The 24,005-nt window shown below is 37.7% G+C and overlaps 1 protein-coding gene across 3 annotated transcripts; it reads right to left on the reverse strand.

Annotated features, from left to right (window-relative positions):
* Window positions 1-429: 429 nt before the first annotated feature.
* Window positions 430-20,917, reverse strand: LOC102220640 (calcium-binding protein 1-like). 3 transcript variants are annotated; one of them, XM_023338453.1, is made up of 8 exons: window positions 19,192-20,917; window positions 6,085-6,252; window positions 4,312-4,342; window positions 3,577-3,720; window positions 3,333-3,442; window positions 2,933-3,007; window positions 2,714-2,786; window positions 430-1,725 (listed from the first exon to the last, which is right to left on the reverse strand). In XM_023338453.1, exons 1-8 carry the CDS (start codon window positions 19,867-19,869, stop codon window positions 1,700-1,702), a joined length of 1,305 nt encoding a protein of 434 aa, XP_023194221.1. In that variant the 5' UTR covers window positions 19,870-20,917; the 3' UTR covers window positions 430-1,699. The 3 variants fall into 3 exon arrangements, with proteins under 3 accessions (XP_023194221.1, XP_023194223.1, XP_023194222.1); XM_023338455.1 differs by lacking the exon at window positions 19,192-20,917 and adding an exon at window positions 8,503-11,962; XM_023338454.1 differs by lacking the exon at window positions 6,085-6,252 and having other exon boundaries at window positions 19,192-20,915.
* Between the last annotated feature and the right edge of the window lie 3,088 nt (window positions 20,918-24,005).

A 24,005-nucleotide genomic window follows, 5' to 3' on the forward strand; every position in this document is an offset into this window, starting at 1 on the left:
GAATGATTTTATAGAAGAACTTTTGTGGAAAAATGATAAAATCAAAGTGTCAGGGTTGAGAATAAAGTCAAAAGATTTTTTTTCACATTGTTTATGGCCTTAAATTTCCACTTTAAATCTTTTAAAAAGAAAATTAGAAAATCTCTGACAAATTCATGTTGTGACATTTAGCAAATTAAAATAATTTAGATAGTTCTCTGACCCAAAACAAGAAATGTTTGGTCTGGTTTATATTCAGACAGTGAGGAAAAAAAGGTGCATTTGTCTTTTTATAAGGTGTAAATATCTGGTTTAAACTGTTTGACACTTTTATTTTTCTAGCCACATTATGATTCAAACTTCAAAGGTTTACAAGATTCAGCTTTTGCTTAAAATTGGTGCCATTTAAATATCAAATAAAATGCAAATGATGTCCCACATAAACACACATTTTCCAATTGAAATATCTTTATTTTTAAATATTCTGCTACAAATTGTAGTAGTTTTCTGTCATGCATAGTTTCACACAGTTAAGACACATAAAAATCACAAAGTTGGATTTCCCTTTTCAAATATATCAAGATGAAAAAACATGCATATTCTCATGTTTATTCTTGAACAGTCAAAGCTGTCTCAGCTTTACTTAAACTAAATCAGGTTTTGTAAACGTTCTTTGGCTTTTTGCATAAGAAGCTCACTTTGCTTCCTTATATTTACTGATAAAGTAGTAACACAGGTTTCAGAGATTGGGGTGTGTTTAGGAAGGAGAATGAAGGACATTTATGTTTCAGCTCACTTTGAGGTATATAATGCTGACAAATGCTGCACTGAAAGGGAACATTTTGGCTTTCAAAATAAGAAAACTTACAAAATCCCCAAAACAAAACACTTTCATGACATCTAAAACCATCTCTTATTAACTAATCTGCTGACTTCCTCAGTGACAGATTAGTGACAATGTTCTGATCACATACTTCATTGTTATTCATGCAAGTAATAACCAAACATAGAAATAATCAAAAGCTTATTCTGGTACTAATGTTTTTCTTACAGGATTGCAGTTAAATGAGTATCTTCTGCACACTAGAAATTGCACATGTATGTCACAGAAAAGTCAGTGCTACATTATACATACTTAGCAAACAAATTTTGGTTTGTCTTATGCTGATTTTTCTATAGTCTGTATCAACATTAAACACCAACAGTACACAAAACGCACACGCAGACATGATGAGATGACATGGAATGTTTCTATATTGCTTTTTGTATCTGTGCTTCATATAACCTCTGCATTTAAACAGATTTCACTGCTGTATTAAATATAATTACTCTTAATTGCTACAGTCTGTAATAAGCGGCTGTTGGTGTTTGCAGAAAATATCTCAAACATCACATCCGCCATTACCCATTGGGTCGGTAAACACATAGAAATGTTGCAATTATTAAAGGAAATCATGTTTTTAAAAATGTACTCTGGAAAAGTCACGAGTGCAGCCGTTGGTTTTGTTTATGCTCGGAGGAACAGCAGCAGTGTGTTGGTAACAGTGAGGCTCCCGGCTGGACTCGTCAGCCGTTCAGCGAGGCAGTTTTGGGGCAAGGTTGATATGTTTTTGCCGTCTTCACAGTTCAGAGAAATTCAGTTTCCGTCGCCAGAGTCTCTCCACGCTCCGCCAGCTGAGAATCCACATCCAATACAACGTTGCAGCTCTCTGGCAGGAACTTATCGGGACATCATTCGAACAAATTCTGGGAATTATGGAGAAAATGATGTATTGTTAGCATAGCTTAATGCGAAGCTTTGATTTTGTTTTAAATAAATACCAGAATTTCAGAACTTCACTAGTTTGTTTGTTTTTTTTACCTTCCATGTTGAACGTAATTAGCAATTTGATTATTTCATTCATTTAATTATTTAAACTATTTTATGGGTTTAATTTCAACTCTTTGAAGGTTTGCAATAGCTTGATGTGGCCTCTTAAGTTAATTATTACACCTAACATTATATTCCCACAGCTGCTGTTGCATCTTTCAAACAAAAATAAACAAAACCTTAAAAAAATACAGTAAAAATTAATCCTTCATTTTATTTCCTGAATTAATGTGCCTATTTTCTGTATCCCTCTTCAGATTCTCTGTTGTTCAACTTTTTTATTTATCTACTTATTGTCAAACATCGGATTTCAAATGTAGATTAATTCCTATGAGCTAAGTTACAAAAATAACGATGATAAAAAAAATTGAATGGTCAGAAAAAATGTTTTAAATTCAGAGAAAATTAAATACTTGCATACAAAAACAGTTTTTTCTGAGTTCTATATGCAAACTTCAAAAACATTAAATGTTAACATTTGACCATTAGACATGAACATTTAATGAAATGCCACAAGAATGAAAGTATAAAAATTAAACTAATAAAACAGTTTAATAGTCCTTGATTTTTATTTTTTAACTTTACATTTATCCGTCTTTTTCTGTGCAGTTAATCTTTGAGGTGAAGCAAAATGTTGCTTTGTAGATAAACGAACTCATTCATCGTTCATCCCTTCATTCAAAAAACAAAAAAGTATCACCACGAAAAAGACACGCACTCATTTTAAATAAATGCATCTTTGTGTATAAATAAACACACAACTCTTAAACTACCACAAAATGTAGATCCAGATCATAACTACTGCATGTGTTATGTTATATTGTGTTTTCACATGTGCATATAAATACATATTAGCTATTTTACCTTCAAAGTCTACATGTCCATCTCCGTTTAGGTCAATGTCACGTAGGATTTCCTCCAGATCTCTGTGTCCAACCTGGTAAAGTTGAGAGAAAAGTGTCAACTTCTGTGGCACACACTCAGACTAAATTTGCACGTGAAAAGAGACGGGCAGAAATCAGTCGGACACTGATTGATGGAGAGACGCCGAGAGGAGGGCAGTCTCTCCGAGCGGCTCCGTACCTGCTGTCCTAACAGTTTTTTCATTGCTTCTCTGAGCTCGGCTGTGCTGATCTGGCCGTCACCATTAGTGTCAAACTGAAAATAAGGGAAAAGATTGTTAAAATAAGCAGCGGGTGTAACTCTTGACTGCACTTTTTCTTTTTGTAGCCTTTCTTCACTGCACAATCTTTTCTTCTGTTCTTTTTATCTCTTAAGTCTGAACCAGGATGAGACTCTTTAATGCAAATATAATGCATTGCATAAAGTATAGGGACTACCTCTGCTACAAATCTGAAAGCAACTGGGTATTACTCGTTTCATTTTACGAGAGGATGCAAATATTTTTCAGCAACTTATGCTCACAGATGTTACCTTAATTAGTCCTGAGTTAAGTGTCACACAGCAGTGGGATCTTCCTCACCTCCTTAAAGGCATCCCTCAGCTCCTTTACTCCTATCATGTCGGCTGTTTCAGCCAGAAGTTTGGGCCCCATAAGTTCAACAAAGTCCTCAAAGTCAACATGTCCTCCCACTGTTAGAAAACAAGAGTTAACCTCAAAGCCACATCACATGCCAAGAAAATTCACAAAGCTATGATGTAAAGCAGAAGATAAGCCAGTGTTAGACTTTACGTCAGAAGGAAATAAAACAAAACGAAACAGTTACGGTTCATGTTGATCTGCTGGCTCAGTTCTATCAGCTCCATCTCTGTTGGCATGTATCCCATCGTCCGCATGCAGTTCCCCAAGTCCTTGCAGCCAATGAATCCGTCTTTATCTTTGTCAAACTCCTTGAATGCTTCACGCAACTCTGGGGACAAAAAATACGTCATAAAATTACATGAAAATATTTTAGAAATTGCTAATTTGGATTGTTTATTGTGCTATAAATACAGCTTTGTTCATAATTATTGACAGCACTGGTAAAATTGTGTAGAAAAGCCTTTCAAAAAGTCATTAAATAATGTGCATTATTAGTTTTGCTGTGGTTCTCATGGCTGTCATGTAGTGGGGAAATAAACTTGAATTGTCCAGAATTTGTAAATGTTGGGAAGTTGAAGTTAGTTTCTAACAATCTTTACATGACTGGTATGTTCTCTAATCTTTCCCATTTATGGAGAGTCCCACACAGAAACAGGCTGTTGCTTCGCGTTTATGAGAAATTCCTAGACAATCTATGTTTATGTGGTAAAATATGCCTAAATGTGCTTGATTACATTTATTATTCATGAAATATTAGAATTTTTTTATTACTTTTCTTGGTGTGAGAATAAATGTACTCAAATAAGAAATTGGATTTCTCCAAAATTTGACATGTGAGATTGTAGCACAGCAGTAAAAAGTGATGGCTTTATTTTAAAGTACATCTTCAAACTTAAATTGATGCCGTCGTCTGACATACCATCCAGCTCTTCTGGCCTCAGCTCTCGGTCCTGTAAGGAAATCACAACGCAAGGTTATCACCCAAACTGTGGCTGACATGTTTAAACTCTTGCCAACTTTCCTCATTCCTCACACAATGTGATGCTGTAAAAAAAAAAAAAAAGCAAACAAAAATAGGGACTTTTGGATGTGAGCCAGCAGTTTTCAGTTTTGCTTCCAACTGGACAGGAGGAGCTCATCCGTAAGATCACAAAGAGAAGAAAACGTGCTGAGAGTCTTGGCAGTCGGATAAAATTTGGCACATGGAACAAAAGAAATTAGACAAACGTCAGAAATATGGTATTTGTAATGTAGATTCTTCAAAAGTGGAATCCATTATTCTGGAACATTTCATTTTCACCGTGTGAGGAATAAATGTTGTGTTTTTCAGCTGGTATAATGTACACATACAGTGGCTCTCATAAGTGTTAAAATGCCTGGTTTTTCATTGTTTTTCTTTGTTAAAGCAGTTTTTTAATCGTTTTCATTAGGAATCTGCCAGCATCTTTTTACAAATGTTTTCTAATTCTATTAGACTGTAATATTATAATTTAACAGTCTAACTCCTGTCCAAAACCCTCTTCAGGTCAGATTCTGTCAGATTGCATCTTGGACTCTGGTTAGATTATTCAAAACTTTAGTTTTTTTCTTATGCAGTCATTGAATTGATGCTGATGTTAACTTGGATTAATTGTAAACTTTCTAAGCAGAGAGGTGATCGTTTCTGGTTAAAACTGATTGGTACTTACACTTGTTCATGAATTAATTCACAAAAAATGTTGAGTTCTAGTTATAGTTGTTGAATTTGATTTTGTGTAACTTTCACTCAGCCTGGCTCGTCATTTGTTAGCTCTGTCACATGAGTGATAAGTGTGAATTAGAGTAAAAACTTATTTCTCAAAGTTAGTTTTCTCCATCTTGCTATTTGTCCTAACTCAGAGTGACCTTACCACTATAATTTATACATTTGTTAATCCTGCACTTTAGCATAAGGAGAATACAGGAGAAATTTCCATTGTTGGCCTCCTGGCTGCCTTTCTAATCAGTTTCTCCTCCATCTTTTCATCAACTTTGGAGAATCTTCCAGTTGTTGTTTGTCTCTATTGTCTCATGTTTTCTCCAATAATGGATGACTACTTTCAGTGTGCCGTGGTAGTTAGCCAAAAAGCTATTTTAACAACATACACATGTAAGCGTGTCCACTGTTATGTGCCAAGATCATTGCATTTGAATCTTTGTATTTTTCAGGTTTGTTTCAGTTTTTTCCAGGAATGTTTTTCACTTGACAACACCCTGCTCTTTAAACCAGTGTGTATGCTTTTGAGAGCCTCTGTGAGTTCTACGCAAAATATATTTATTTTATGAACTCACTCTGACAATTGGTTCACTAAAAACCCAAAGAATCTAGACATATTTTTCTGCATTTCTGCAGGAGAACGAAAAGAAATAATGACCTGGAAAGGTGTATTTCAATTGTTACCATAACCCTTCTTCGTAACCTTCCATTTTTTATTCAAGTATCCAGCTTGTTGTACTCAAATGCACACCACGCAGACACACACAACAACCAAGAACACTCCTTTCATCTGAGACTTTCAAGTCACCCAAACACCCTCCTCTGAGCAAATGCTAATATGATGTCTATTATGAATTTGATCACAAAATCTTTTGCTGGTGGTTATTGTGCATAAACTGCATTTTGTGCTAATCTTCTTTGGAATGCATGCACTTGATATGTTCTGGACTTACGTACAGCCAGTCGGCTCTCAGCGAAGCCCTTGCGTAGAAAGATGCATGCAGGCCCCAGCACGTTGTGCATGTTGGCTCCGTTCTGGGCCAGGGCTACTAGTGGCTCAAGATGCCCACCCCCAGATCCCCCCTCCTCACTGGACTGCACTGCTTTGTAGTTCTTCTTCTTGTCCTGGAGCAGCATCCAGGGTGAGGGGCCAGAAATGGGAGCAGAGGTAAAAACAGGGGTAGAGACTGTGACTCATTTTGTTGAGGCGTGGTGTCAACAAGGAGTCGAGTGGAAGTGGATAGGGGTGACGGGTTCAAAGGGCATGCGGTGGGGGTGGGGGGTGACTGTGGACTGACACCTGGGCGTCAATCAGGAAAGTGTGAATTCAGGTTAGTTATGATGGATGAAAGAACCCTGTCAAACAAAACGGGGTGTAACATATTATGACAATGCAGCTGATGCCATAAATGAATCTGACTTGTACATTACCATCCCGCCTAGCAAAGTGGTGGTACATCTTTACATTATGTGGAATTAGGTGGGAATTGCCCAACCATTTTGGGTTAAAAATTGTTGTCTAAAACATTTAAGGTATTGTATGTTCATAGTTGTGAACTGCAATGTTGAAAAATGCCTCCAACAGGATTGGAAATATGTCGATTTTATCATTTCAGTGTTGGACCACGCTCTTTCTAGATGCTTTGTTTCAAAATGTCTGAGCTTTTTCACATTTTGTCACATTCTAACCATAACTCAAAATTTATTTCATGTGATAGATTAACAAAATCAAAAATATTACTTAGCAAATTCAGATCTAAAGAGTGTGACATACACTTGAATTTAGTGACCTTGATTCAGTACAACGCTTGTGGTGTTTTTTGCCATGTCTCTGTTTGAATATTCTCCTTTGTGAAAGCACTCAAGCTCAGTAGGATTCGACAGGTAACGACTAAATAGAAATTTTACCGGCTTGCCATGGATTCCACGGATTCTCACTTTGACTGGGCCACTCTCACGCATAAACGTGCTTTGATCTAAACCTTCTCATTAAGCCATTATTGTCTAAAATCTCACATTAACATATTTGCAATTCAATCTTCTTGTCTTGTTTCCTTTTAGGGAACATTGTAAACCAATCCTGTTGTCCTAAATGATGAAGTAAAATTTCAGTTAGCCATGAAATTATAATTGCCAATTAGTCAATCAACCAGCGGGCAGATGTTGTTCTCTCAGCGGCCGTCTCAATTAGTGAGAGAGCTGCAGGTTACTTAAACAATCACTACCTCTGAGTGGCATATTCCTGCAGATTAAATCACACAAGCTCCTACCATCATTATATTGGAGCATATGCGTAAAGGCAACATTTCACATCTTTTGTCAAACTCAGAACATGAAATGTGGAGTTCTGCTCTAAAAACCACAAAAGAGGATCATCAAGAAACTGTAAAAGCAACTGACTCAACATCTCAGAGAATAACCGAGCATCCATTTATCTGCTGCTTAAACTCTCTTTGACATGTGCTCACAAACATAGGCAGATGAAATATTCCTTTACTTGTATGACATCCTACAAACAACCTTCACACTCCATCTGCCACCATGCCAGTCCTAATGCCAATTTGTGCATTCCTACAGTTATCGCCACAGGAACTGATGCCCACTGGGTAATCTGAGCAAGTGATGCATGGAGCAGGGCTACATTCTGCCAGAAAAGTACCATGAAGCCTCGTGCCAGTTATATAATCTAACAAGAAGAGGGGGAAAAAAAGGCACATCTACACATACACATTAGAGAAGAAAGTGAGAAGAAACTCTGCAGCGCTCCTCGAACAGATGGCATCAACAGTTGCTTGTCATATTGTGCTTTCTCAAGGATGTGCAGCTGCAAATATAAAGGCGGTCGCTGCTATGATGAGAGTGCATTCAAGCGTAAGGATGACACAACCAGAGCAGCAAGTAATGAGATGAAATTGTTAGGTTTGATGTTTTTGGGGAACACTGTGATTCAATTCTGGTTATAGATTTTATCTGTTAGACTCTGATAGTAATAAGAAGCTGCTTACAATGACTGAGAAGAATTGAAGGTTTTTAGGTCTGATGACATGATCCTAATCATGCCATGTAAAGATCTCAAGCGCTAACCAACTCTTTCAATACTCTGAAACAATCCTTGGTCAACTATCCTGACTAAAAGTCATGGCGTTAACAAGCTATGACACTAATTCTATACCAATCCCCTGTTTGATTTGACTTTAGAGCTACAGCTGGGGACTAAAGTATCGGAATGAACAGAGGGATCAGTCAGGAGGGATTGAGTCAAATATTACAGCCACTGATCCAGTTGGTGACACACCATTACACAAACATGCACTGAGGGTCAGGGGGAGTCAAGGGAGACGACCACAGGGTGAAAAACCTCAGAGCGACGCTTACCTTCTTGGTGAAATTTTTTAGTGACTTTACAGAGTTTCCCATTGCAAAAAGAAAACAAAAAAGGCAACAAAATCTCCCTGTCCTTTATGTTTTACCTCTAACTGTGCTACTATGTCTGATTGTGAGTGCACTTGTCTGCGTGCATGTTTGGATGGGTGTCAAGGCATGCATTGGAGTAGAAGGATCAGAAAGGGGAAAAAGGTTCAGTGGGTTACTGACTGACATAAAGGGACATTTGGGGAAAGAGAGAGGAAATACGAGGAGAAGGACAAAGGAGGACCTGCTGGACGGTACAAGGAGACGGAGGCTGAGACAAAATAAAGGACAGGTTAGGAGAACAAAGATTATCAGGGAGAGGAAGCATGCATGTGATCTGTGGAAGATGCGAGTGCCTGAAGTGGAAAAGCAGGATTGCTTATTCATTCCATCCTCTCTCCTACAGTGTCTTCCCTCCCTCCCCTCTACCCTCGCTGTCTCTCACTGTGTGTCCGTCAGTCTTGCTCTTTTTCCCGCACACCCCACCATCCGCCTCCCAAACTCCTGCTAACTCCACACTTTTAAACCATCTTTGTATAAATGTGCCTGACAAAGTTATTTCGGACAAGCATATTACCTTCTTCTGACCAAGAGGCTAAAGACACTAATCCAAACACACAAACACACACTTGATTAAACACACTTGGATGTGGGGCTAGGAAGCTAAAAATAAAACTCTCTCTCTCTCTGTCTCTTTTCTCCACCCCTTTTCCGACTCTACCCCCAGCATCCATCCCCGACTACATGGAAGCAACACAAAGTCATGATAAGCTTCAGGGCTCGGATTCAGATCAAAGCCAAAATGGTAAAGAAATTACACACGGATGCCGAATTACCCTGACGGAGAGAGGAGCAGAGCAGCACGTGCAAACGCAAACACACAAAGACAGGGAAAGAAATGCTCGCCGGCAGTTTGTCTTTCACACATTCACACACACACACATTTGCCACAGAGGATAAACGCTGAATATATAGAGCATCTCTAAAAACAGCAGTTCAAAGGAGTAAATGTAAAAACAGAATATTTATTCCAATGCAACTTTGAATGGAAAAATAAATTACAGTTTTGATGACAAAATTTATATTGTTGTTTTAGTTTCCAGAATGTCTTTTGGTGCCGTAACTTACAGGTATTAGTTCAGCATAACTTATTTATTATGAGCCAAAAAGCTTTTTATTTTATTCAGTGATTATGATGCGAGACTTTCTTGAAAGGTTTAAGGATTTTCAGTCTCCAGAAGGTCTTGTAAAGATTGTGTTTGTACTGTGGCTTCTTTTTCAATTCCTTCATGTGAACCTATAAATTATTTTAGGGATTTAATCCTCATTTGACTTTTTCTTTTTTTTACATTTTAGTATTTGATTTGATGGCTTGTCTACTAAAAATTCCTGCTCTCAGAATATTATGTTGCACAGAAAAAGAAGAGTGTTATTCATGTCTGCGAGATTGGATAATTTGCACACAAGAGGGCAGCGTATTGCCAGTAGCAATAAGTGAGGTTATCTTTCTTTCAGGTACAGAGAGGTTTGATCAGAGTCTGCCAGACATTTGCTTTTCATTTTCTTTCTCTGTGTTTGGCAGAAATACTTTTGTTACATACGTTCTACTTACTTCTTCAAAGAGGAAACATTTTCTTCTCAATCTTCAAGTAAATGGGGATTTCAAGCATCTTTAATCTTTTTTCTCAGCTCTTGCTACAGTTTTGAGAAGTTTTTGTTTTCACTTCTTTCATTGAGTCAAGGACAAAAAGGCTCAAGCCTAAGGATTAATTCTTCTATAGCTCGTCAACAGGTTTTGTTAAATATAAATATTATCAGCAGTACCTGACTGATAGGACCTTCTTCTGCTCTTCTGAGAAAATAGTGTTTAAACCAGAACAATATCGTCCCCTGAGATGCTTCAGTGAAAAACTACAGATCTGACTGGAGCATGCTTGGTTTTGCTGTGCTAAAAATAGTACAAGTATGAACACAACAAGGATGGACCACAGAGATGGAGACATCTCATTATCAGCATCATACTGAACAACAGTATAATTATGTTCAAATAGACCTTTTTTATTATTATTTATTGCTTCTTATTAAAAGGAAAGCGGAGACGTTTAATGATACATTTGAAGAAACCTAAGGAAAATATGTCTTAAGTTCATCCAAAAGCTTAGTACCTTTTAAATTACCGTAGGTTTAAATTATCATTCTTACAGCATTATTATCTCTCTGTATCTGTAAAGAGTAACACCAATACTGATTCTTTTTCAGGTGATGTCCTAAGAATCACCACATCATTGTTAATTATTTTAATAATCATTGACAGCTTTCTTTAAATTCTTCTCAGTATTTATTTACAAGCCTAATTCCTATCAAATAGTAAATATCTGCCTTACAGAAATCCTGTTCTCTTTATTTGTGCTTGAAAAGGAAAAAGGGCCTCTGTCTGTTCGTATTCATGCTATGTAATTAGCAGTTGTGGATTACTGTTGAAATAATTTCAGGTACTAAGATCAACTTAAAAAGTAATAAAAATTATACGTTTTATAGGAAATGTTTTAAGTGACACAAACTGTGGCAAAGTAAAACATTTAGTTATATTATGCTGCTGCTTAGAGGTTGGTTTCATTTTGAACATCTCTGCAGGGTGCACTAATTAATGTATTGTATTTCATGCACTCACTATATGATTTCAAGTTTCACATGCGAGTTGAAATTAGGACTAGACTGAGTTTTGAATTAACTTTTGAATTTAAAGAAAATCGTGCTCTTATGTAATTTTTTTTCACTGATCTTAAATCAGCTTTCTAGTTTCAAACTTGTGATTTATTTTGCGTAGAGAAGGTCCAAACTCCTCTTACATGCAGTAAAAGCATCTTCTCTTTATAAAGCCATCTCCCACAGTCTCAACTCCTCAGGTAATGCCTGCGTCAGTCACTGCAGCCGCCTATATTCTCTTCTCCTGCTCGACCTTGTCTGTTCGCTCCTGTTCTAATAAACACATTCACGCCGGAGTCATTTCAGATCTAAGCTCCCATTCAGCGTCCTCTTTGTTGCTCTGCAGATGATTCATCCAGCCTCTCACCGGAGGCTCATTGTGAACTTCAGAACACATCAGACGTCAGATACAGGAGCCGTCAGCTCTTATAATGTCACACCACAGTCTGCACGGGCTTCATTTCCATCTCTCTCTTTATTTCTTTTGTGTATTTTTTTTTCTTCTCCTTGGTGAATTTTACTCACTCACTCACCAACTCAGAAAATCATGATTACTATCTTACATAACTGTTTGGACACAGCATGGTAACAGCATCCTGCAAAAACAGTGATTCTAGGATCTAACTTAGAAGCTGCTTTTAATAGACTTCATTAAATGTTGCAGGCGCATCAGAAAATAAACAATAAGAAGAAATATTTGAAATTTGAGTCTACAAAACACTGGAAATGTATTTACAGCCCTTCAACTTTTTCACATCTCATGTCTTTTATGTATTTACTCTGATTTCATGTGATAGACCAAGATAGTGCTTAGCTATGAATGGAAATGAAACTCTTGTGGAGTTTATTCATATTTATTCTCCTTAAGTACATACTTATAGAACTACATTATGCTTCAGTTACAATTTTTTGGAGTGTGTCTCTTCTACCTTTCTACATCTAAAATCTTGTTCTGCCAAAATATTTGCTAGTCTGCCTTCATACCTAAATGATCTTGAGTTACATCCCATTCTTAATTAATACGATTCACAGTGATGTTATCCCACTCCTTTCAGTTATAACTGAAAAAAAGCTTTCTACAAGGTTTGGGAGTGAGCTCATGGGAAATTTTGACCATTCTATTATAAGCACACTTTTGAGGTCAAACACTGGTGTTGGACAAGAAAGCTAGGCTGATAGTCTCCACTTCAATTCATCCCAAAGAGGTTTTGTTGAGTTGGGGTCAGGACTCTGTGGAGGCCAGTCAAATTCTTTGTGCATCAAACTGGCTAATCCATGGTTTCATGGACCTTGCTTTGTGTAATGATCCACAAGGTCATGTTGAAATATTAATACATAAACCCCAAACTGTTCCAACAAAGTTGTAATGCTGCAGCATTAGGAGTTCCCTTACACTGGAACCAAAGGGTCAAGTCCATAAAAAACCCACAAATCATTCCCCGGCACCAAAATTTACCCTTAACTTGGAGCAGTCTGGAAAATGACTAGTCCATTGGTTTGACAAAGGGCAAGTTTGTCACTCCATGTCTCTACTGTTCCCACTGGTTCAGTGCTTCACATCTGACATTTGACTCTTTGTGCTGCTGGTGCTGTAAGGTTTGGATGCAGCTGCAAACCCATTCCATAAAACTATCTACACAATGTTCTTGAGCTGCATGAAGTTTTGAGTCCTGTAGCCACCGACTCTGCTGAAAGCTGCCTTTTCGTCTGATCTCGGATTTTATCTACCACTTATTTGATTTTCTGTAGGAACCAGTAGCACCACACTTCACTGTGGAATATTTAGAAAAGCGGACATTTTATAGCTAAATTTATTAGCTTATTAATCTATTTATTTGGACTGGTAGACATCCTATGACTGCACCACCCTGGAAAAGCAACCCATTCTTTTCCAAATGTTTAGAGGCAGTCTGCATGTCGAGGTCTTAGATTTTACACACTTGAGGTCATGGAAGTGACACCGAAATTCAATTAGATGGATGAAGAAATTCTTAAGGCAAATATAGCAATGGCTTTGGTATGATTCAGGTCTGAACTTTGACTGAGCCATTGTAGCATGTGAATTTTTCTTAACCTAAAACATCCATTGTACCCCTGCTTGCATATTTGAGATCATTGACCTGCAGGAATATGAACCTCCATTATTTTTTAATTTAACTTGCAAGGTGGTGGATTAAAAAGCAGAAAAATTGCAGTAAAATTCATTTTATTGCACTTTACTGACTGGCTGTTAAATTTGTGTTATAAAGGGGAAAGGTACAAATACTTACAATAATTATTTGCACCTTAATCTTCTCTTTAATGTTCTCTTTATGCATTTTTTCTCCTTGTTCTTTGTTGTTGTTTTTTTTTCAAAGAGAAAATATTTTGCACTTTGTATTTTAGGTCTATTTGTCCTCCTAGGAAGGCAATTATATTTCTCTGTGCATCTGGATGCTGAGACGAAATAATGTGACCATGGGATTCCTTCCCTCTGTGGATTTCAGTCATCAGAAACAGCATTTGAAGAAAAAAAAAAAAACACATTTGCGTCATCTCCTCATGCTTGGGCTGAGACGTCACACTTTTATCCAAATGATCCACTGAAATCACATTTGAGCAAAACATCAAACCTCATCCTAGATGTGGTTTTCATTGAGTGTGTCTCAATTTTTGTCCCTTTTTTTAGTATATCTCTTTTCTGTTTCTTATTTTACATTCAGATTGCCACAAACGTTCATAAATTAAATTAACCAGAAATTCAAACTGTATATTGTGTATGCGTGGGATCTGATTCTAATTTTGTGGATTTCACCGAAGGGTAAATTTTCTGCCTCCATCTTTGGCAGCACAGATATAAAAATACCCAACAGTGTCTAAAAATAGCCCGTTACACTCCAGACAAACTGAGAACATGTGCAGCGGTGAGATTAAGCCCCTCGCTCTCTTTTAATTTCCATTCTCTTTGTGGTGATGATGGGTTTTTATTTCTTTTAGTGGATTCTTTGACATCGTCAGGTCAGGGTGACCCGAGGGAAAAAAAAGACAAAATAAAATATAGAAGAGAGGTTAAAAAAATAAAACACCATCGCTTGCAAATGCAAGGAGGACTAACTGTAAAAGTGAGGAATTGAGAAAATGCTCTTTAATCTGACTTTAGGGCTTTTCATTGTGAGCAGGCATATATTTCTACCTGGTTTATCCAATTTTTGGGTTTTCTTCAGTTCCTTCCACCATGAAACGTTTCTGAGTTCACTCATGGGACACAGAGGATGGCGAGGCTCCCTCTTGCACTCTGAAATATATTCTGCAAGCTTTATCTTATAGGTTCTTGCACCCTCTGCTGGATAACGCAAGCTTTCTTCTGCATTTTTATTTTACACAACTCAGACTCCTTGACAGCATGCAAGATTCCCAAAGATCTAAGCATTTTCATACTAAAAAAAAAAATAATAATTTTCAGGAGAACAAACAGAGTCAGGACTGTTACCTGAATAATTTAAAAAGCTGAAGCTTTTTTATATTTTGTGTCTGCTTTGAATATAGAATCTGGCATTGAAAAGAAGAACGTTGCTAGTTTAGCATAGTCTAGGAGGCTGCAAAAACCTTCACCGTCCTGACCAGCTGCTCTGTAATGGTGGTTGCTTCTACTGAGATGAAGCATAAGGCAGGAGCTTGGAGAAACATCACTGCTGATGCTTAAAGGATTTGTTTGAATTACTAATCAGCTCTGTCAATTATCAAGCTGGCTCAATTTGGTCAAGTAAGACATACAAAGAAACTCTGGCAGAACATGAGGCCTGTTTGGGATGGAACAGAAAACTTAATGTTACATAAATTATGAGAGAGCTTGCAGAATTAGATTAGCTGGAAAGATAATCAAGATTTTTGTCCTACCTTCCCAAACATAATTGTTTGCAGTTCACTAAACGCTACAGTTCCATTCTTTGCACATTTGGATGCAGTTCTCTGTCTCAGTTCAATTCTGCCATTCACTACTGCATCCCACATTCTTCTCTTTATGCTTTTTCTCCTTGTAAGTTCTCCTTATTTTATTATTTTGCTTAACCACTATGTTCTATATTTAGATCCGTTCAAATCTGAAACATGATAGCTAGCTGAGACAACAATTTAGCTGTACACCAAAACGTCATGTAGTTCTGGCTTGAATAAAGGATAAATATCTCAAAAAACATGTTATGGTCATTGTTTATTGCAGTGATGCTGTGACCTTTTGCTTCTCCTCAAAAAAGAACATTGTTACCAGGACTTTAAAAAACTCAACTTGTATAATGTTTCTAGGTTATTTTACATGCAAATTAGCTAAAATAGTTCAAGCTATTGCACTTGTTACAATGATCCCTTCATGATTACATGTTAAGGTGTGGATTGTAAACTTGTTTCTGGGGAGCCACATGTCGGCTCAAGCAGGAAAGGTACTTGATTCACTAATCTGCTGTGTAAGCTTAAGCGTTTTCCCTCTTTTTTTATTTTGGGGAGGCCTAAAAGAAAACACTGCTGTCCTCCAGTCTCATAATCAGGTCTTGATGGGCTATTTTTAGCTTCTTGTACTCCCTGCAAGTGAGTTCTGCTGAGATTGCATGGAGATCTTGATGTTGCATAACAAAATGTGAAATGAAAGAGTTTGCAGAGTTTGACTTCTGACCCTGGGTTTTGAGTGATGCTGCTGCATCTCTTCAAGGAGAAAGCATCTTATTTGTTTTTCAGTTGTATTCCCATATAAGTTCTTCGCATAATTGATGCTGATTATGAGTTATTGTGTTTGATACCTCAAAATGCAATGAGTGCAAAAAGCAAATATTCTGCTCTTTTAATCCTGACATTTTCCATCCAAAATCTGCTGTAACACTTTAAAGGAATAGTTAAAAATTAATAGGAAGTTAATATCTTACCTAAAGTAGATGATTCTCTTGGTGTCTGGATTTAGTATAATGACAACATCAAGAGAGAAATTTACTTAGAATCTGATGACTGATGAGCTAAGTGGTGCTGCGCTTACAACTGTCTTTCATTTTCAAACATCTTACATATTTTATAAATCTCTGGTAGTGGAATAAATTTTGGCTTTTGATGGTAAATAATTATCCAAATACAACTTTTAACTTATTTCTAACCTTCAGTATGTATTTATCTTGATTTCTGACATCATATTTCATATTGTAAGATTGAAGATTTTATTGTGGAATGTAACTCAATTATTTATAAAATATTTTGCAAAGCATATCTGAAATATGCAAAAGAAAATGCAGATTGGGAAGTTGAAATACCTACGAATAATGGTACATGAACTGATATTAGCTGGCGTTTGCAAATCGAAGTGTGGTATTTATTTTTCCTTGGTGCTGATTGGTTGCACCTTCAAGAGTGAAAAACTGTAGATATTAGTTTCTGCAGTATAGTGCCTAAATGGCTTCCAATGTTTGTATTAATGAATATTAAGATATATCACACTATTCAGAGCTTGCTGTGATCCATAACCTCAATACTTCATATCCACTGTAATATAAATAACGGTAATATCATTAACTGATGCAAAATTGACAATGGGTTCATGAAGTGTTAATTGTACATACCACTAGGATGGAGTTGTTTCAAAATGGTGGAAGTCTTTGACCCTTTCGGACTACAAGTTAGCTTCAAATTAATCTGGAAGCCAAGAAACGTATCTGTTTCTTCTACTGCAGGTTGATGTGTGAATCCATCCACTGATGCATCAGTGATGTTTCTGGAATCATTGGGTGTTTCGGGTCTTTCAACATCATACACGCTCTTCCAGGTGTCCCGGCCAGGGATGATCAGTCCCCAGCTTGTGTCCAGATGGCTAATGAATACTTTGTTTTCATTAAGCAGCCATCTTGTCTCCTGCCTGCAAGTGGATGCTAATGAGCAGTAAAACATGACCCAATCTCAAATGTTACAGCGAGCTAAGAAATGTAGATTTTATGAATCTTTTAAATTGTTGACAGTAGCTTACGGTAGGCACTCTGCATCACAATCATTTCAAGAGGTAACATTTCTCCTTGCTCCCAAAATCAACGTTTTTCAGTCACGCATCATTTAGCACACCAATTAAAGACTCACACACTGATTTATAGATGTGATTAAATAAATGCCTAACTAGCTCTTCTTTCCTCAGACATCAGCAAGTTTGGAGACCTTGTACAGCACACTGTGGCATGGATTTTTCCTCTGAGGAACCACCTAAGACTGATTGAAGCTTTGGCCTGGATTGAGAGGAGTTATTTTGGGAACACATCAGTGCACGGGGAGGTAATTGTCTCCTCTCGAGCTTTTTATCATCGGCCAAAAAAGACAGATTTTAATGAGGGAAGAAAAAGATTGGGAAGGATATTAAAGGCGAGGGAGGAGATTAGGGTGGGACTGGAAGGGGAGAGACTGGAAAACTCACTGTACAGCTGCATGATCTTTCAGAGCAACAAGGGAAATATCTCAGTGTGGTATGTTTTATCAATGTGTGGATAAATTGCTTTTATCCCTTATTGTTTTTCTGCTCTGGTCTATGCAAACATTTTCCACAGAGCAGGTAAGGTGACCCCTGTTTGCTGCTCAGGTGACAGTCTTGATGAAAGGCGCTGCATTCATATTGGAGGACATGGAAAAAGGAACGGACACCAGACACATGCTGCACCCAGATTTCAACATTCATTTTTAATCCACCTCGACCCGCTGGCTGAACCTTTATTGCTTCCAGCGTCGCCTGCATCTCACCTGAGAGCATTTTACCTCCGCAGAACAATCAACACTTTCACTACTCTTCCCTTCTGGGCTGCAGTTAAAGCAGGGAACGTCAGTGGGACAGTGGATTGGTCCAAATATAGCAGAACATTAATATTACTACTGCTATTTTTCCCTTGCAGTATTATTTTTAAAATATTAGCATAACAGCTTGAGCTGTTCCTGCAGTTGAAAGTGTTTTTGTATAAATCTTAGATGATCTGTGAAGCTTATTCATAATGTGATAATCATTGTTTTTATTATTTATTTACTTATTAGGTCAGACTGGATGGAGAGCGTATCTGAGATTTTGTGACTCTGGTGGTCTTTATTCATAGTAATCAGACAAGAAAAGGTTAGAAAAGGGGAAGAGACGGAGCAAAAGGTCGGGAACCGAACCGCAGCCGGCTGAGCTGAAGACCATTGGCCTCTAACAGCTTGTTCAGCGCATTTACACCACACACCACACCTTAACACAGATCATTGACTTGATTTAGGATTTTAGGAGTATGTTTTAAATCAAGGGTCATTGTTCTGCTGGAAAGTAAACTTCCACCCCAATCTCAAGTCTTTTATGGCCTCTAACATGTTTTCCTGCGTTACTGTTGGTAATACGAAAAGAGACAATTATATTGTGCTATAAATAGCTTTAGAAGGTGATTATAGGGAATAAACTGGGAGTTATTTCTTTGAAATGCTCATTTGGCCTTAAGGACTCATCTCAAATGAACAGAGTGAGGGAGGAGAGTCAAAGTCTTATGTTGCCTCCTCAAGTAAAAATGAAATGTTTTCTTTTTCTAAAACACAGAAAAACACAAATATGTTATCTTTATGTTTTAAATTATGAGCCTTACATGAAATTTAAAGCTTAGTCAAGTTCTCTTGGGGCGCCAAAGTCCATTATGGATTGGTAATGACTGTTAAGAACAGTGGGATTACATTACACACATTTTGACAGGAGACCATCTTTCTTCTGCATGAAGCAATCCCTTTTTCATGAATTAAATATAATTTTAAAAAAACAATTAAAAATGTAAGTCTTTTTGTTAATTCTGAGTCTACTTCCCCCCTAAAACCTGCTCCTTCCAAGTTGTTCTTCAGCTACCAACTAATAAAATTTTACTATTTCTTGAACAAACTCTAACACATTCGTGTGTTTTCTGAGAGTTGGACTTTAAAGCAAACTTTGAAGTAATTAAAGGTTTTCGTTACCTGCCCAAACACCGACTTCACTATGGGATGAAGGTTGGAGTCGCACTCTGACGCCGAGCCCAGTCTTTTGGCTTTGCGGCGGGATGCTGGTCGGACAGGTGCGTCCGAACTGAGAGTGGAAGTGGAGCCAGTCACGGCTCTTTCGCTCTGTTCGAAGAGAAAATCCGCCTCGTCGGGGCGTTTTGGAAGAGAAGGAGTCGGTGAGGTCCTCCTGTCCTGCCGGGAGTCGTCGTGGTGGACGAGGCGCTCTGCGGGAGGCGAATCGTGGTGCTGATGATGCTGATAGTGATGAGGTTTGGATCTGGAGGACTTGCTGCGCTCTTGCTGGTGATGCCGGCTCGCCCTGTGCCTCGCATCCTCCTCCTGAGCGTAATCATCCTCCAGGTGGCTCGGCTGCCGGTGAGAGTAACTCCTCTGCACCCCGTGATGCTCAACTAAATGCCGCGACTCCGCGTGTCGCGGCTGGCAGAGAGGTCTCCGCGCACTTGTCTCACACTCATCCGACCAAGGCGCATCCTCGCTGCTTCCAGTTCTGGAAGGGCGGTGAAGCTGATGATGGTGAGTGCGGTGGTGGACCCGGTGAGCGGCGGCGTGATCTGGGTGCGCAACCCTGCGGCTGAGCCCCGACGACCGCAGCAGAGAGGTGGTCGACTCGCTTTTGGGAAGAGAAGAGCTCATCTTTCCGTTTCTCCTTCCTAATGAGCGACGCGCGGCTGGAGAGGGATGCGAGAGGAGAAAATGAAAAGGCGATAGTCCGCAGTGTCCTTGCAGGTGCTCAGTCGCGTCCAAAGGGTCTCTCTTTATCCCAGAGTCACACACCGGACGGCCCCTGAAGGCGCACCTGATCGGGAAGCAGCTGAGTGTGAAGTGTCGCCTGATGTGGCAGCAGGCGCTCAGCCAGGAGCTCCGCGGGGAGCTCCACCAAGTTTGGACGGCAGCAGCAGCGTGTTGAGCTGCAGCGTGGCCCACAAAAGTTCATTAAGACCCACGTCACAAGCCTACAGATAATTTTCACGCATAACGAGCTGCTGAGACAACTTGTTTCCCCCTTTTTGTGCTTGATTAGGTGGTGATGGAGGGAGGGCGCATGCTAAACTCCAGGAGATTGATGGAAAATGTCGCACTAGAGGGCAGACAGACGTCAAAGTGGTCAGAGTGACGCTAACTCCAGTGAACAGAGGTGACTCCTGGGGTGTTGTTTCTTTTGGGCCTTTGTTTTATGTTTTTTACTCAAGTTGAAAAGAGCTTTTTGGAACATTTCAAATTTGCTGAGATTTCTTTGGTCTAAAGATGATGATGTTGAATCTAAAGGCTCCCATAAACCTAAACATAAGGTCATTGAACAATTAAGCTTAGTGAAATAAGTCGCATTCACAAATAATTTCACATTAACTTTTTATTGTAGTTTACTTTAGGAGTCACCACTGCAGATCTTCTGCCTCCATCGTCATTCATGAACCTTTTATGTGATCTTCCTCTTTTCCTCATCTCTATAATCAAAATCCATGTCTAATTATTTTATCCCTCTTTGGCTCAAATCATTTCAATTTCTCTCCTTCCAAACTGTGCAACCTGAGTCACCGTTCTATGTCCCACTCTTTCATAATTTCGAATCATTCAGAGAAAATCTAGAAATAATCAATTCTGCTTCCAGTCTTTTTCTTACATTCTAAAATATAAGAAAATGTAACAAATTAAATTAAAATTCTTACATATAGTCTTTTCATTGCAAAATTATTTAATGTCCATCTTATTTAAGACTGCATTAATACTTAAAAAATATCAAACTTTCAGTATCATGTCTTTAAAACCCAAATTTGAATTAAAGTATTTAAGATTTTGCCAAAGGGCTTTCAGTTTTCAAGACACGCTGCACTTTGATCAAGAAAACAGATAAAGCTGTCGCCGCACATTCCTTTAGTTTCTCTCATCTGTTACTGTCAGAACATCTGTCTAAAATTCACCTATTTACAAAATCCTAAAAGATTAAACTCCCCAATCAGCTTTCCAGACACGGCATATTGTCAAAAACAGAATAGGGAATTTGACAAACAGCCAAGAAAGAATATAAACACATCTCAAACTAACATATACTGTATATATATATATATATATATATATCACATCTGTACACTCAGGGTCATAATTCTCTCAGCAGAAGGTAAATAATGACGTTAATACGTTCAGCCAATTAGACAGAATTGTTTTTCTCAGAGTAAGTGGAGAAAATGAGCAGATTTTGTGCGTCTCTCTCAGGGGAGTTTGTGTTCTCTGACATCTGTGTCTCTTCTGCTCCAGGGACAGACAGAGTATCATCACTCCATTGCATTAATGGCCTGCTTCAACTACGCTGCTCTCTTTTCATTCATCTCTAACATTAGCATCAAGTGGTTTGATCTTTAATAATAATAATAAGTATGTCCATAGAAATCCTGTTCAAATGAATCCTCTCCAGTTTTTGTCCTTGTTGTACCTCTCTATGTTGGTCTGGCACTTGTCTTTTGGAGATGCTGGGCTGCAACAGGAACAATCAGGCCTGGAGGTGCAAAATGGCCCATTTCTTATCCTCAGACAACAGGAGAAGGTGGATTGCAGAAATACAAACAAAAACACATTCACCAAAAGAAAAATGTACAATTATTCAAAAGTGGAAAGCAAAAATTAAATTTTGGCTCATTGCCACACTCAAGGGTTAGCTTATCAAATTTTTAAATGCTGCAATGCACACAGCTGTGGCTCTGTATTCACAAACGGCAAATAATGGTAAATAATTTCAGCCTATCTTAGGTACCCACCTATTCTGGATATCTTTACATTTTTCTTTAATCTTTTATTTTTTGCAATTTTTTATGTTTTTTATTAGCTGCTATTTTTCCACAGCTGGACTTGTTCAAGCTGAAGAACGTTGAAAAATTTCCAGTCAAGAAGAACACAGAAAAAAAAAAAAATCTAAATGTTTCTAAAAATTATCTGCTTTCTTGTTGGTATCCAAAATAATTTTGTCTGACTGCAAGTTCTAGTCACATCTGCTGTATACTCCACTCATCCCTTTGCACAATTTAATATAACTGAAACATTAAACAAGATTAATGATTAATGACAGAGTGGATTGGGTCCCCCGATGAAGAATGGACTTTCTCAGGTGAGTCGTTCAGACATGTTGCTCTCTCAGATGAGCAGCTGGTTCTGCAGGATGTAATATCACGAGAACAGTTCAAGCAGGAACGCTCAATAGCTGAATGAGATTAATTATCGAATTAGAAACTGATACCTTGAGACAACCACAGTCAGTGAAAGGGTAATATAATAATAGAGCATAACAACTTGATCACACAGTGTGTTTATTCCTTTAAAGTTCCTCTGTAGCTTTTAGTTCTGTGGTTTTGATAAATTGATAATTGATTATTGCTGCAGAATCTTCCCATCATTTATCAATGTCAACAAACACGAAGAGAGGGACTTTCAGTGGATCTAAAATGAATTTATGTTATGTACAGTATATCTGGTTAAAAGAATGACATATAAAACAAACTTGTAATGAGAGACTAAAAATGTCGAATGTAGTTTAACATGCAGAGCACAGATCACTTTGCCAATATATAAAAAAACCTGTAGTTTTTTAATGTAAGGAGTTTTGTCAAATTTGTAAAAACTAAGAATATTTCCCACCGCAATATTCACCCAATCTGACCAACAAGTGTTTAGTTTTTATTTACATGAACAAGATTCCACTTTTAATTCACTCTTCTTGTCTTGGTTACCACTTCACTTCGTCTATCAGCTTTTTGTATTACAAATTACATTCATGAATTTACAAATGACCTCTTCAGCTTTTGTTTTTGTTGCATCTTATGAACACAAAGTTTTAATGCTGTGGTTAAAGACACTTTGACAGAGCTTTGGCTTCAGCAGTATTCAAGCTGAGTTATAGCGTCATGACTTTATTCTCTCAGTCCCTCTTTAAGCCTTATTTCATCTAAAATACCCGATTTTATTCCCAGGTCAGCTCTCTGAAATGTAGCCGATCAGATTATTCCATTCACCTTCCCTCTCAGTCAGTCTTTTGACTCTGAATGTTTCTTTATTTCCTTGTCCGTCGGCTGCAGGCCTCTACATCCAGTCCCAGTTCTCTGCAGATCCCGCTTAAAGCATGCCTCTACATGCCTCACTGGCTCCCATTTTCTGTAGCCAATGATGAAAATCACGTGAGGAGACATGCTAAGAAACATCAAAATAATCTGTTAAATCAGCTATGTGAATGGTAGTGAGTGGCTACAGTAACATATCGGTTCCCCGTCAATACAACAATGACACAAGAAAACATTTGCTAGATATTTTGGATAGGAATCATGTTTGTTGATAATTTTACATCTCTTTCAAAAACCATTGCATAATCCCAGAAATAAAAAATGCTTGAGCAGTTAATGAAGCAGGATTTTTACTATTTTTATTTGTTTCAGTTACTTCAAGGTTCATCAATATTAGCTTAAAAAACTTAAATAAATAAGCAAAAAATTCATTTTGCACATTTCTCATACCTGCGTCCTGTTTCTTTAAATTCGATGATTTTGAATAAGATTTCAGATTTTTAACAAGAAATTTTGACGTGAAATTTATACATACATTTTTCAATCAATTCATCAACATATTTATCTATATTTTCCTTTCCTTTGTACAATATATAAAATATTTTCTAATCAGAAATTTTATTTATTTCTCTGTTCTATAATTTATTTTCAACATGAAATAAAAGTTTTTTTTCCCTTTTTTGTTAAAAGTCCTGGTTACAGTGCACCATTATCAAATACAGATGT

The sequence above is a fragment of the Xiphophorus maculatus genome, chromosome 8 (genome assembly GCF_002775205.1).
Source record: "Xiphophorus maculatus strain JP 163 A chromosome 8, X_maculatus-5.0-male, whole genome shotgun sequence".
NCBI classification, from domain to species: Eukaryota; Metazoa; Chordata; class Actinopteri; order Cyprinodontiformes; family Poeciliidae; genus Xiphophorus; species Xiphophorus maculatus.